The sequence below is a fragment of the Microcebus murinus genome, chromosome 8, assembly GCF_040939455.1.
Source record: "Microcebus murinus isolate Inina chromosome 8, M.murinus_Inina_mat1.0, whole genome shotgun sequence".
In the NCBI taxonomy this organism is placed as follows: domain Eukaryota; kingdom Metazoa; phylum Chordata; class Mammalia; order Primates; family Cheirogaleidae; genus Microcebus; species Microcebus murinus.
In genome coordinates, this window is record NC_134111.1 from 84,976,127 (window position 1) to 84,990,417 (window position 14,291).

General features: G+C 32.6%; 1 protein-coding gene across 1 annotated transcript in view; it reads left to right on the top strand.

Annotated features, from left to right (window-relative positions):
• The window catches only part of SPAG16 (sperm associated antigen 16), an 838,437-nt gene that overhangs the window by 373,071 nt on the left and 451,075 nt on the right, over positions 1-14,291 (top strand). The window contains exon 11 of the mRNA XM_020288215.2: positions 3,119-3,262. Coding sequence (XP_020143804.1) covers positions 3,119-3,262 — 144 coding nt within the window. The remainder of the gene's footprint in view (positions 1-3,118; positions 3,263-14,291) is intronic.

Here is a 14,291-nt window from a genome sequence, read left to right on the forward strand (position 1 = left end):
ACGTGCTACTCCCCTGGTTTCTCCTATAGCACCAGAACACCTTAACTATAAGTAGTAGGGACTGCAAGCTCCTTTAACACTATTTTGTCTGGTGATACCAGCTCCAATAAAATGAAATGACAATTCCTAGATTTTTCTTTAACTCAGGGTTTATTAATGACTAAATGACTTCAGCATTTACTGGGAATGATAATAATTATATTCAAGTTCTAGGATAAGAATTATTGATGTTTATAGCACACATATAAATAATAAATTATGAAAGATTCATATTAGTAGAAGTAGCTAAAATCATGAACCTCAAAGCCAGACCATTGCAGATTCAAAGTTAACCTCCATCCCTTATAAAACATGAACTTGAGAAATTTGCATAATATCTCTACCCAGTTTACTAAGGCATAAAGTAACAATACTAATAGCACTAACATCAATCAGTAAGTCATGTATTTGACAAGCATTTATTAAATAGCTACTATGTGCCAGCTACTGTTGGGGCTGAGCATACATCAAACAGAACCGATATAAACCTTTGTTCGTATGGGCTTTCATTTCACTTGTGAGATTTAAGTATTTAGTACAAGATATCAAGGACATTAAGATATCAAACAATGTTAGATATTATTTTTAATTTATGATGATTATGATGATTTCAGACATCTCCTTATGGACTTGGTAGTAACACAACTTCTGTATGTGGGAAAATATTTCTGGTCTACGGCCCTGAAACCCTGTTCCCCATCTTGGTCATATCCCATAGGAGTGATATGAACTGGGATTTGCAACTCTTGATTGAGGGTCTTTATCTCCATGGGCCGGTTTTTACTGATGCATTTGGTGAATAATATGAAACCATTCAATTCCTTCCTATATGTGCTGAAAGTATTTCTATTTGCTTAAATCATTTCATTGATGAAGTAAAATATTCTTTGAGGAATAGAATATCAGTGTATCAGTGCCTGGCTGAAACTGAAATGTGTGCCAAATTATCAGATAAAGGTCATTTATAGACTTTATATATATATATATATATGTATATATATATATATATATAATTTGAATTATATATAATTTAATTATATATAATTTGAATATATATAATTGAATTATACATATAATTTGAATATATATAATTTAAATTATATACATATAATTTGAATTATATGTATATAATTTGAAGCCACTGTTGGAAAAGGAATGCATGGACAAAGAAACCAGAGATTGTGAGTAGGAGGATCAGTCCATATAGAATGGAGGAATGGAAGTAGAAGTTGCCAGTGGTATAGAGGAAGCTCCAGAGTGGAAGGGATGAGGAGAGTCAGGGTTTGTGTTTATATTTTTTCCTTAACTTCTACATATAGCTCCTCTCACAAAAGTCATTTTGGAAACTTATCTTTGAAAGTTTGTAAAGACATCAATGATTTTAGTTATCTTTACTTAAAGAGGGTAATTTATCATCTAGTCAAGTGTGCATGTGTCTGCCAGGAAAGCTGTGAGCCAACATACATCATACTGAGTAGCTTCAAGGATTTGGTTTGCCTTCTTGTATGTATTTGGATACAGAATTCATTTCAGTCTGACATTTTTTACTTCTCATCATATTTTTCTTCTAATTAAGTTCTATAAATGTATCCTCTATCCAGTTTGAGCTGTAATAAATTCCTCTCTTGATTTGGCCTTCTGAAAGTCACAAACCAACATTATGATGAATGACAAAGTGAATAATTTGCCTTCCACTGTGTTTATTTTGAGTAGCAAAATGCTAGAGAAAAATGAAACATTGTTTCACTAAAAAGAAGGCCCTGCCCATAGTGGTTAGGTGGTTGTGAATTAAATGCTCCTAAAACTGGCCATACCAGATTTCTAAAACTATATAGGTCTAATGTAAGGAAATGATTTTTCAGTTCATAATTTTTGAGTTTAAAGGTATTAATGGAAGGAATAAATAAGGGGAAAAGTTTTGCTCTCATGTAAGCTCTGGAGTTATCCATGTAGATACGAACTAGAGCCATGATTTCTTTAGGAAATTGATTTCTTAATGTCTATATTGCAGAAACAAGGAACAAGGTCATTTATAGAATGGAGCATGAACGAAATGAATGTGTGATTGCTATTTTTTAAGTCATTATTTGTTTCACTGTACTATATAGACAAGTAAATGTATTGTGTCTTTGTGTTAAGATGGCCAAATTAAAATTGAACAATTTTTTGCTAATATTTAGGCTGATATTATAATAGGGATACTTAACATTGGACACATTTGTTCCTTTACATTGTAAGGCATAGATGAAACTCTATATAAATAAGATTAAAACATTGCCATAGATAAAATGTCACACATTAACCTTGTAGACTCTTGATTTTAGAATAGTTTAACTCCAATATTTAAATAGCCACGATCATCAGAGTCTGGTTCAAATAATAGTGTTTAATGTGTTAATCATTAATTTTACATACTTCTTTCTCATTTCCCTCTATGCCTTTATAGAATGGGAATTGCCTTATGCATCTTGAGTTCATTACCGTAATTTGTATACTGTTCATTGACTGAAGCCAATTTAAGTGGTATATTAGCATAGAATTTTACTTCCTTCACTTTGTATAGATAGTGGGCCATGGAGTTAATGTTTCATTTATAGTATTTATTATAGAACGATGATAATGTGGTTATGATTCATGATCATTTCCTGGATAATGCCTAATTTAAGACACACTGTAGTTTGAAAATACTTTTGATATGTTCTATAATAAGTATGGCCACTGGTCCAAATATCTTAACACAAAAATATCATTGACATAGTTTTTCTTCCCTAAAAGATAAACCAGAATTATTATTTTCAAACCAGAGCTAAACATGTACAATTACCTAAACCAACCTCCCATTTTACTAATGAGGAATCTGAGATCCAGTGAAGTTGATTAGATAGATGGAGATCAGAAAGCTATTATTTTTAGAGCTATGGCCAGAATGTAGAGTCTACTTCCTCTGATTTCTGGGCCACCACTCCATGAACCATCCCTGCCTTGCTGAAATGGGATAACCAGTGCTATTTCATTTATTCACATTCTGAAGACATTGGCTGTTACCTCCCCATAACTTTTCTTCTCTTTCCCTTTGCAGCATTGCCATGCACCCCGAAAAGGACATCTTAGTCTCTTGTGGTGAGGACCACCTCTGGAAGTTGGTGGGCCTCCCAAAAGGCAATGTGCTTGTCACGGGATTTGGCCACACTGACTGGCTTTCAGACTGCTGCTTCCATCCCAGGTCAGTGCACACAACCCCAGAACCACTCTAATCCCTCCAGGAATGGGCTATTGACCCTGTTTCCTCACTCTGCTGTCTTTGTGACACTTTTCTCTCTGTAGCCTCGCAACCTCCACTGAATTTCAAAATGTGTAGATAAATGCTCCTCTGGCTTTCATTATATTGACTTTGAATTGATTGCTTTTGATATTTGGTATATGTAAAACTTAGTCCACCTGTTGATGCATTTAACAAGAGTAATAAGCTTCTCAGGATAGGCATTACTAATGCTCCTTGTGTGCACAAGCCCTGGCAAGGCACAGGGATTCCTAGTCAATAATGTATGCCAGTGTTTACTTTGCCTGCCTCTGTTAATCTTGCAGGCTTTCCTTTTAGGATTAAGTTATCTACCAAAGGGGACCAGAAAGCAGTGATCAGTTTCTTTAAAAATTCAATGACACTCAAGATATTAAAGAGAACAAAGCAGTACTGAAAGATTGAGACCTGTAATTTTCAGAATTCATTGAATTTTTGTACCCAAAAGACAAAGGGCACAAAAAGAAGGATATTAGTAAACACACAGATATACTGCTTTTGGTGGATGGAAAGCTCTGCCCACAATTCCTTGGGGTCTACTGCTACTTCAATCCTGACTGTTTTCTGTTATTCATCATTATTCTTAGCATTTTTAAACACTCTTGGGTCTGCCTCTTTCTAACAGGTCTAGCCTAATCATTTTTGGAGACTCAAAGTTCGTGGTGCAGTTTCTAAATTATTCCATTTGGAAATTTTGTTTTTAAGATCTCTTATTGATTTATTTTCATCTTTTTACTGAACCTTTTTTTCTTTAACCATCTTTGTTTTATCTTTGGTATGAATATCAATTAAATTAGATTAAAAAAATTTTAAAGTATGCAGATATTTAAAACTTAATAAAAGGAGTGAACTAAATTTGTTTTTAATTTTAATTTTTGAAAATCTTCCCAAAGAATAATTTATCTTTACTACTAAATGTTTGATTTTATGAACATGTAGTGCATTCCATATTTGGTATGTAGATAAACAGAGCCTTACCACCCTCTCACCTCTTAGGAACACAAAGCCCATCTTGCAAACAGGGACAATACAATTAGAAGTATAGTCTATCACTTATGTAGCTACTGGGCATACTAATCAGATTTTGATAATGCCCTGTAACCATGACAGCCAGTGACTCAGAGATTTTTTCATTAGTACTTGACCAGTAATGGTCCTTTTAATAGATCTTCCTGTTTTCCCACTCAATTACTGAAATTAAAATGAGGTGAGATACATCATTATTCACTCATAATATGAATTTACATTCTGTACTTTCTTATGGCAGAATTGTAGTAAAATGCTGCTACACTGTTTGCTCTTTTCCAGTGCATGAGACAAAAATTATCATAGAAAATACATTTAACCATAAGTATTTTTTATTTCAGCATATTACAGGGGTACAATGTTTAGGTTACATATATTGCCTTTAGCCTACCTGAGTCAGAGGTTCAAGCATGTCCATCTCCCAGATGGTGCACACCGCACCCATTAGGTGTGAATATACCCATCTTCTCCTACCTTCTCCCACCTGCCTGACATCCAGTGATTATCACTACTGTTTGTGCACATAAGTGTTGATCAGATAATACCAATTTGATGGTGCAGTTGTTCTACAAAAAGAACTAAAGAACTTTTGCTTAAGCGAGCGATATTGAATACCAAATGTTCTTTATATAGAGCTAATAAAAAAGAATAAGTGATTATTAGAAACAAAAAAATGCTATTTTTGGTTTATTTGGAATATAGATAAATTCTAGAAGAGTTTATATTTCAGACCTTGAATCTTTAATGTATGTAAATCAATACTGAATACTATATACATATAAAATATATATGTATATATATAATGTTGATTTTTAAAAGTTGTTGATATTCATACTTTCTGAAATTTAAATTTATGACATTTAAGTTTTATTTTGGCTTACGTAATTTGGTCAGTAAAAAAATAGTTCATTGCTGAAGATAATATTTTTTCTGTCATGCTATATATACTTCATCTATAATTAAAAATCAAACACAAAATAAGTTTGATTTAAATCTACTATTGTAACCTGTAATTTAATCTTTATTTAATGACTATGATCATGGTCTTCTTCAGAGCCTAGATCAAGTTGATTCTGCTTTCTTGGAAGAGGCTTAGGGTGGTCACGGTATACACTGATAATTGCTTACCTCCTAGCTCTGCACAGAAAAAATAAACACTTGTACATTTTCTTTATTTTTAACCCAAATTGCTTCTAGTTGAATGTTTTCTGTAACTTCCAGCTAGATGTATTCCTAAATACAATGATAGCCACCATTAGAATTACTGTCTCTTGGCCAGGCACGGTGGCTCACGCCTGTAATCCTAGCACTCTGGGAGGCCGAGGCAGGAGGATCATTTGAGCTCAGGAGTTCGAGACTAGCCTGAGCAAGAGTGAGACCCAGTCTCTACTAAAAATAAAAAGAAATTAGTTGGCCAACTAAGAATATATAGGAAAAATTAGCCGGGCATGGTGGCACATGCCTGTAGTCCCAACTACTTGGGAGGCTGAGGCAGAAGGATCGCTTGAGCTCAGAGTTTGAGGTTGCTGTGAGCTAGGCTGATGCCATGGCACTCTAGCCCAGGCAACAGAGTGAGACTCTGTCTCAAAAAAAAAAGAATCACTGTCTCTTCTGTGATGATGACATATGACATACCCAAATTGTGTTTGGGGTCAAACTCTATTTGATATGTTTGTGCTTCACCTTGACTGGTCCAATCAGTTTTCCTTGTCCTATTTCCTTTGTCATAGCAGACATCTCAAATACCTTAGCAATAAATACAACAGGCAAAGTAATATTCATATCAGGAAAAATAGGATTAACAGGTAAAAACTGATAGGATAACTTTAGGATTCAGTTAATATGATGTTAAAATATGTAAAAGAAAATATATTATAAAAAATGATAGTGGCATAAACCATAAACATGAGAGTCAAAGACTTTAAATTATCTTTCTCAACCTTTAATCTTTCAAGTAAACAAACTTATACTGGAATTAGAGGAATTAATAAAATATTAAGTGTATTTAAATAGCATATATTGAACTCTGTACTTTGCAGAGAATACAGATTCTTTTAGAATTTTCATTGCTCAATTCTTAAAAAGGCATATATCCTGAAGCCAAAATATAGCATAAATGAAGTCTTTAAAATATAAATTATAAAAATCATAATTTCTGACCAAGATTCAATGATAAAAGGAAGTGATAAGAAATTAATATCTAATAATATAATAAATCACAGATATTAAAAAGTATATAAATGAATATTAAGTCAAGGAGGAACTATAAACTATTATTACCTAGTTGGGATACAATCACTTATCAAATTTATGAAATGTATCCAAAGCTGTATTCAGAGTAAAATTCGTTGCTTTAAATTTTTTATTATTGAACAACAAAAAAGAAAATAAGTTAATTATGAATTCAAATTAAAAAGTAAAACTGATCAATAAAATGTATATTTATAGCAAAATAATAAATTAATGAAAGGTAAAAATTAATAAGTTAGAAAGAGAATATATATGTGTGTGTACACATATATCTCTCTCCAGTTTTTTTTGTGCCAAGGGGAAAAATAATAAAAGAAAGAACTACAATAAAATGGATATCTTATTATAATAAGATGGATATCTTCAATAAAATGGATATCTTAGGAAACTTCAATAAAATGGATATCTTAGGAAACTTCTGGAGAAATGAAAATGAGGAAGCAGAAATATAAGCCTTAGCAATTTGGAAGGAGTTAATATATATACAGAGACTAAAATATATATACATTTGGAATTTTTGATAAAATGATAGATTTCTATGAAAATATTACTGAACCAAGATGGAACAAACACCCATACTACATTAAAAACAGTGGAAGAAGCTAAGTTTTAAACTTCTACCTTACATGCCCATCTTTAGCAGTTTTATGATGGAAGTTTTAGAATCTTACGACAAAAAGGAAAGAAAGAAAGAATAAAACAGTTAATTTTTAAATTCATTAAATTTCTCAAGGACAGGGAAAATAAAAGAGAAATTTTATTGTTCTTTTTAAAAATAAAGCATAAATTGAAATTATGTTTATTTCAAACCTAACAAATATAGTACTCACACAACCAGAGAACCATTTCATGATTATGGATGCAAAACTTTTAAAGAGAGTATAAAACATGAAAATCAGTTGTATGTTTAAAAGGAACAATATACAATGACCTAGTAAGTTTTATACTCAGAAAGCATGAAATACATACATGATCCAACTATGACAACATTACCTAATAAATTATATTAATAGATATTGAAATTTACTTTAAAATGGTTGCATAAAATCTAGCATGTATACCCGTTAAGATTTATTTATTTGCTTTTATTGTTAAGCCTCATGTGTTTGAATTGATTAGGTGAATGGATTTTGAAATATCTAGGAACTAAGATTTGCCAGGTGAATGTGAAATCTGTATGCCATGGAGATTAATGGGTCAAAAGAGGAATGAGTGCTTACAGGAAATAGATCAAAATGGGAACATAAAACCAAAGAGGCAAAAATGTAGACAATAACCAAAATCAAACAGGTCTATGGCAGCCTCATTACTTCTCCAGTTAGTGTTTAGTTTCATTAAATGTTGACTACAATTGTTTTTTACCTTCCTTAATAACGGCTATTACTTTTTATTGTAACACTAACATTTTCAACATATTTATAACTTAAAAAATAAATGTGGAAAACTTTTAATTATAAATTTTATATGAATATCATGTAGACTTTATACAAACTGAAGGCATTTAAAAACCCTTATTACAAGTCTCCCAAATGCTGTATTGTTTCAAAAATTTTATTATACATACAACTGATCATTGTCATCTATTCTTTACAGTGAAATAGGTTCTGTTTGTATCTAAGTTTTTAAGTTCTTTGGTAGGACTTGTGTATCCAGACTCTTTTTAGAAATGACACGGATAAACCACTTTCTGAATGGTATGACCTGCTGTTATTACATATTTGCCACTAGATGGCGATCATACATTGGTATGGTAAAGCACCCTTTGCGTTTACTTGGTGGACTGATGAATTAGCTGTTGAAAGTGATTCATCAGTAGTTGAAAAAGATGAATGAGTGGAACAATGCAAGGAATGTGCATTGGCACTATCTTCGCACTATTGCCAAGCAAAATGTAGGAACATAAACATACTTCAGTGCAATGTAGAGGTTGTTCTCTAAACTGCTAACACACAGTCAGTTTCAGGCAGCCCGTGTTAGAGTCCTAACTTCACTTTTGCTAGTCTTTTCCGTTTTTTCATCTGTGAAATGGGAACAATAATGATAACTATTTTGTAGGTTGGTTGTGAAGGCTAAAAGCTATAATATCTGAAAAACACAAATACTGTTACCAGGCATATATATGTTCGCTAAATACTAGCATCAGTATTTTTTATTCACTGATAGGAATTTTAAGAACTTAGAGATAACTCAAAAATTGTTATAAAACTGGTAGTCACACAATGGGCTGAGAAGAGAAGAGTCAATTTTGATGTCTGGATTACACCAAGCTCCATTAGAAAAATGTTACAAAAGTATCAATATTAGTTGGTAAGGTCATGTCTCAAGCTCTTATCAAGTTAGAGATAAAAACATTTATAAGTAAGAAAAATAAATGAATACAATTAATGTGAAAAGATGTATGTTATCTAGCTATTTATAGCCCATAAAAATGTAACTATTTCTTTACTTTTTAAAATATTTTATTTTATTTTATTTTATTTGAGACAGTGTCTCACTCTGTTGTCCTGGGTAGATTGCAGTAGTGTCATCATAGCTCACTGCAACCTCAAACTCCTGGGCTCAAGGGATCCTCCTGACTCAGCTTCCCGAGTAGCTGAGACTACAGGCACATGCCATGGTGCCTAGCTAGTTTTTTTGTTTTTTTTTTTCTTTTCTATTTTTAGTAGAGACGGGATCTCACTCTTGCTCAGGCTAGTCTTGAACTCCTGAACTGAAGTGATCCTCCCGCCTCAGCCTCCCAGAGTGCTAGGATTAATCTTTAAGAATTATGCCAAAGTCATCCATTTAAATATTAATAGAAGAGAGTAAGGATTCTGCATATTTCCTTTTTTTAAAAAAATATGTTTTAGACAGAAAAAATTGATCAGGAACATCAATAAAATTACATTTTAAAATAGTCTTTTTGTTTCATTTATCTTTTTCAAATATAAAGCACATAGTGTTTGACCTCTTTAATCCACACATATGTTCTATTATTGTAGGTCCATTTAGACTAGCTTTGGGCAACCAAAGCATACAGTTGTGTATCAATATCTGGATTAATATCATTAGATCAGTAAAACTCACACTACACTACCTTAATAATATATTAATTTTCTCTACCAGGTAACTGGTTCATAACAGTAACATAGATTTGAATGTAAATGCAATGTCCAGTTCATCAATGGGTTAATGGGGTTGCATTTTTCTTCTGTACAACCACAGCTTATTATGTAAAATAGAGTGTATCTTCCTACATATCTCTATAAATGAAAGCAGTGGGATTAGTGGTTAAACAATTTCACAGTGCTGCATTTTATCCTGAGTCCACTGCCTTAAGCAGAAATAGAGCTGACAGCATCCTGTTAAACATAACTTCTACCCTTAGGAACTGATTTATGAATTGTGAATAAATGGACCTCTCTAAAACACCTCATACTCTCTCTCCTCACTGTACAAGCTACCCATTCATGTATTTATGTAGTGCCTAAAACCATAGTATGAAAACTCCTTGACAAGTATATTGTTTAGTCATTTAAAAAAAAAGAAGCATGGATGAACTTTTTGTTTGGTGTAAGCACAAAACTGTAATAAGAGTTCAGATTTCAAAGCAAAACACACATAGTGACGTGTCATCTCCCTAAGGATGGTGATGTCCTGCATCTTCCTGAGTTGCAAAATAGATACTTTCATAATCTAGAAACCTCAGTAGATTTTTAGTAAGACAATTTTGACATGAACATGTTAAGTAATAATATTCTACTTTATATTCTTTGAAGAGGTGTATGTCATACTTCTGTTCTTAATATGGTTGTCACCTTTATGTGAAGGGGCAAAGCATTGAAAGTAATAGCATACTTGTTGAAATAGCTGCTTTTTTTTTTTTTTTTTTTTTTGGTCTAATTTTAAAAGTAACACATGATCACCATAGAGAAAAGTGTTAAGAAGAAAATAAATATTTCTCATAGTCCCAGCATTTAGTGAAAAACACATTTTCCCTATAAAACTATACTTGCAGGTATTAATTCTAGATCCATACATATTTGCAAATAGTTTAGCTCCTCTAGAATTTTCTAATTATATTTTTGAGGAACTGTACCTTGATCATCTTTGTTTCCCTTACTGCAATGTCCATAGATATAGTAATTGCTTGCTTAATATTTGATCAGTTAATGTTGTAGAAGGAAATTTGGAAAGGTGAGGATCTTTAGATATGTGTGTTTTAGGGAAGGGATGGTTTGAAAGTTGATGGCAGTAATCATTTAAGAGCATCTAGTATGTGTTAAGTATAGCAATCGTAGATGGCGATGATGATGCTACGTATTTACCATTGTTGCTTCCTTTTCCTTAGTACATAGGAATACTACATTCCTATGTCTCCTTTGTAGTTGAATTCAGGCCTTATGACTGAATTCTGGACAATAAAACGTGAATGAAAGTGACATTTCCAGCTGTGGCAGATTGGAGAACAAAGTTTTCCTTCTTCGTGTTCTCTTCCCCTGCCTTCAGGACCACATGGTCCAATCCTATAACTTTATGATGGAGTATGGATGCTTCTTTTTCATTGAAATATGATATTATTAAGAAAAAATCAAGATATTTTTGTTATATTAAACCTTTAAGATTGGCTTGTCTGTTGGGGCTGCTAATGTAATTATCATCTAAAGTAAAATTTTATGTGTCAGAGATAAAGCAATAAAGTTGGAGTGACTGTCCAAGAGCCTTCATCAAGTAAGTAGAAGAATATGGTTTTACATAAGGTGTAACTTTTAAAGTCAGTCTTGTTTTTGAGCATAAGTGTAGCAAAATACCTATTCTGTCACATTATCTAAACCCTGACAGCCTCATTTGAGACTGGCTATAACCTACTTTATACGGTTTCATGAAGGTTGCATAAGAAATATAAATAAAGCATTTTGCATAGTTCTGGACTCAGAGTAAGCATTTGGTAAACGTAGCATTATTATTGTTGTTATTTGGCCAAAGCAAGATTCTAACCCAGGTCTGGTTTGCTCTGAAACCAATATTGTCTCTAGGTCTACTGGCCTGTCTCATTTTTTTCTAGAAAAAAAAATATATATATGGAATACTGTAAGCTCATTAGGGGCAAGGTCTATATCTTACCCATCCTTGTATCCCTGGGACACAGCAGGTCAATTGCAACATTATAGGGTATAAGTAAATATTTGTCTAATTAGAATGAATAGAATTGAAGATGCTAGACCAGGAATGTGGCCTCATACTCTCTCATACTCCTAGTACGTATTATTTAATTATAGGGACACGCACGTATACATATATATACATACACACCCACACGTACCATTTGTTATTTCTGAAATCACTTTATCAAAGGAAGCTACAACTTAATATTAGTTCTTCATTTGACATAAAGTCCTAAAATACAAAATCTTTTATGAATATCACACCAAGAATAAATTTCAGTCAAAACCCTGAAATAGAGAGAGACACTTCCAGAATGGCAGAATAAGAACGTTGAAAAATATGCTCCTCATAAAAGCAGAGAAAACACTAGGGAAAAAATTCCAAAACCAACTTTTTCTCTAGAACTTAACCAAAGCTTGCACCAATCCAAGGAAAATTTGTTCAAGAAAAATTGCCAAATCTGAGTAAAAACAGAAAACTTTTTATGTTTCAACTTTCCCCATTACCAAAGAGAAAAGCTGTAGAATGAAACATCCATTGGAGGTTTTGAAACACTCTGACATATTTCTACGAATGTAGGACACATGCATGTGGAGGGCTATGAATGTACCCAGGAAGGACTTAGAAGGGTCTGTCTCTCACCTCTGTCTAAACTTGGGGATTTTCACAAACAGTGAATAAAAGCTAAAACTGGTTGGGAACTTAGCCTTTACAATTTAGAGTGTTGAAGTTATGCCCCAATATGGACAAAGAGTCACTCACCAAAGACTGGATAACTTATTGGTTCAAATTGTTAATTACTAGCTGTCTAATCATTAGTTGGCCATTAAACTAACCTACCAGAAGCTTCTATGGCCATACAAAATATGAAATACAGACTTCACTGAATAACTTCAGAGAAGTAACACACACACACACACACACACACACACACACAAAGCAAACAGCAGCAACAACAAACCCTAGAGAGAAGGAAATCTGATTTCCAGGATTTCTATGTTATATTATTTTAAAAGTCAGTAACAAAAAATAGAAAACATGAAAACAGGACAGCATACAAAACTTGTGAATATTATATGTCATTGTATGACAAGGTGGCACTAGAGTTGCAGATGGAATTACATTTTTGAATCAGCTGACTTTAAAATAAGGAGATCATCCTGGATTATCAAGGTAGGCCTGTTGTAATCACAAGGCTCCTTTAAGTGTGGAAGATGAAGGCAGAATGGACAGAGTAAAAGTGATGTAATGCAATGAAGATATTCTCCCATAGAAATAACAGAAGAAACCAGCATTCTAAACCTTGACTTCAACTCAGTGAAACTTATTGTGGCTGCTGGCCTCCAGAACTGTAAAATAATACATTCATCTTATTTTATGCCACTAAGTTTATGGCAATTTGTTACAGCAGCAAAAAGAAAACTAATACATTATTTTTGAACAAATATTATTAAATTCATTCATGAATATTTTATTCTTTTTAATGCTATTATATATTAAATTGCTTTTTTAATTTAATTTTCAGATAATTCAATGCTTGGGTACAGGAATACAATTGATTATTTTATACTGATCTTGTACCTATACATAGCCTTGATGAGCTCATTTATTAATTTTAATATTTTTAGCAGATTTCTTAGACTTTTCCATATACAAGATCATGTCATGTATGAAGAAAGATAATTTTACATTTCCTTTTCCAGTCTGGACATGTTTGATTTCTTTTTTTTTATCTAACAATTTCGACCATAACCTCCAGTACAATGTCGAAGTGGCAAGAGCAGACATCCTTGTCTTATTTCTGTTTTTAGGGAGAAAGTAATCAGTCTTTCACCATTATGTATAATGTTAACTGTGGGATTCTTTTGTGGATGCCTTTATTAGGCTAAAGAAGCTTACTTCTGTTCCTGATTGAAAGTGTTGATCATGAGAAGATGTTGGAGTTTGCTGAATGCTTCTTCTATATCTATTAAAATGATCATGTAATTTTTATCCTTTATTCTATCAATGTGGTTTATTACATTGAGTTTTATATCTTGAACCAACCTTGCATTCCTGACATAAATACTAGTTTGTTGTAATGTATAATCATTTTTAATATGTTGCTATATTCAGTTTGATCGTGTTTTATTGAGGATATCTGCATTTTTATTCATAAGAGATATGAGTCTATAGTGGGTGTGTGCATGTGTGTTTGTGTCTGTATCTGGTTTTGGTATCAGGGCAATATTGGCTCACAGAGTAGATTGAGAAGTGTTCCTTCCTCTTCTATTTTTGGCAAGAATTTGTGAATGATTAGTGTTAATTCTCCTTTAATTATTTGGCAAAATTTCTCAGTGAAGCCATCTGGTCCTGGGCTTTTCTTTGTGGAAATGTTTTGGTTGCTGTTCAGTTATAGGAATTTGTCTATTTTATCTAGGCTATCTAATCTGTTGCCATTTTATTGCCATATTTGTTGTCATGTTGTCCACAGTTTCCCTTATGATACTACTTTATAATTATATACACTTGTGGTGATACTCATGATTTCATT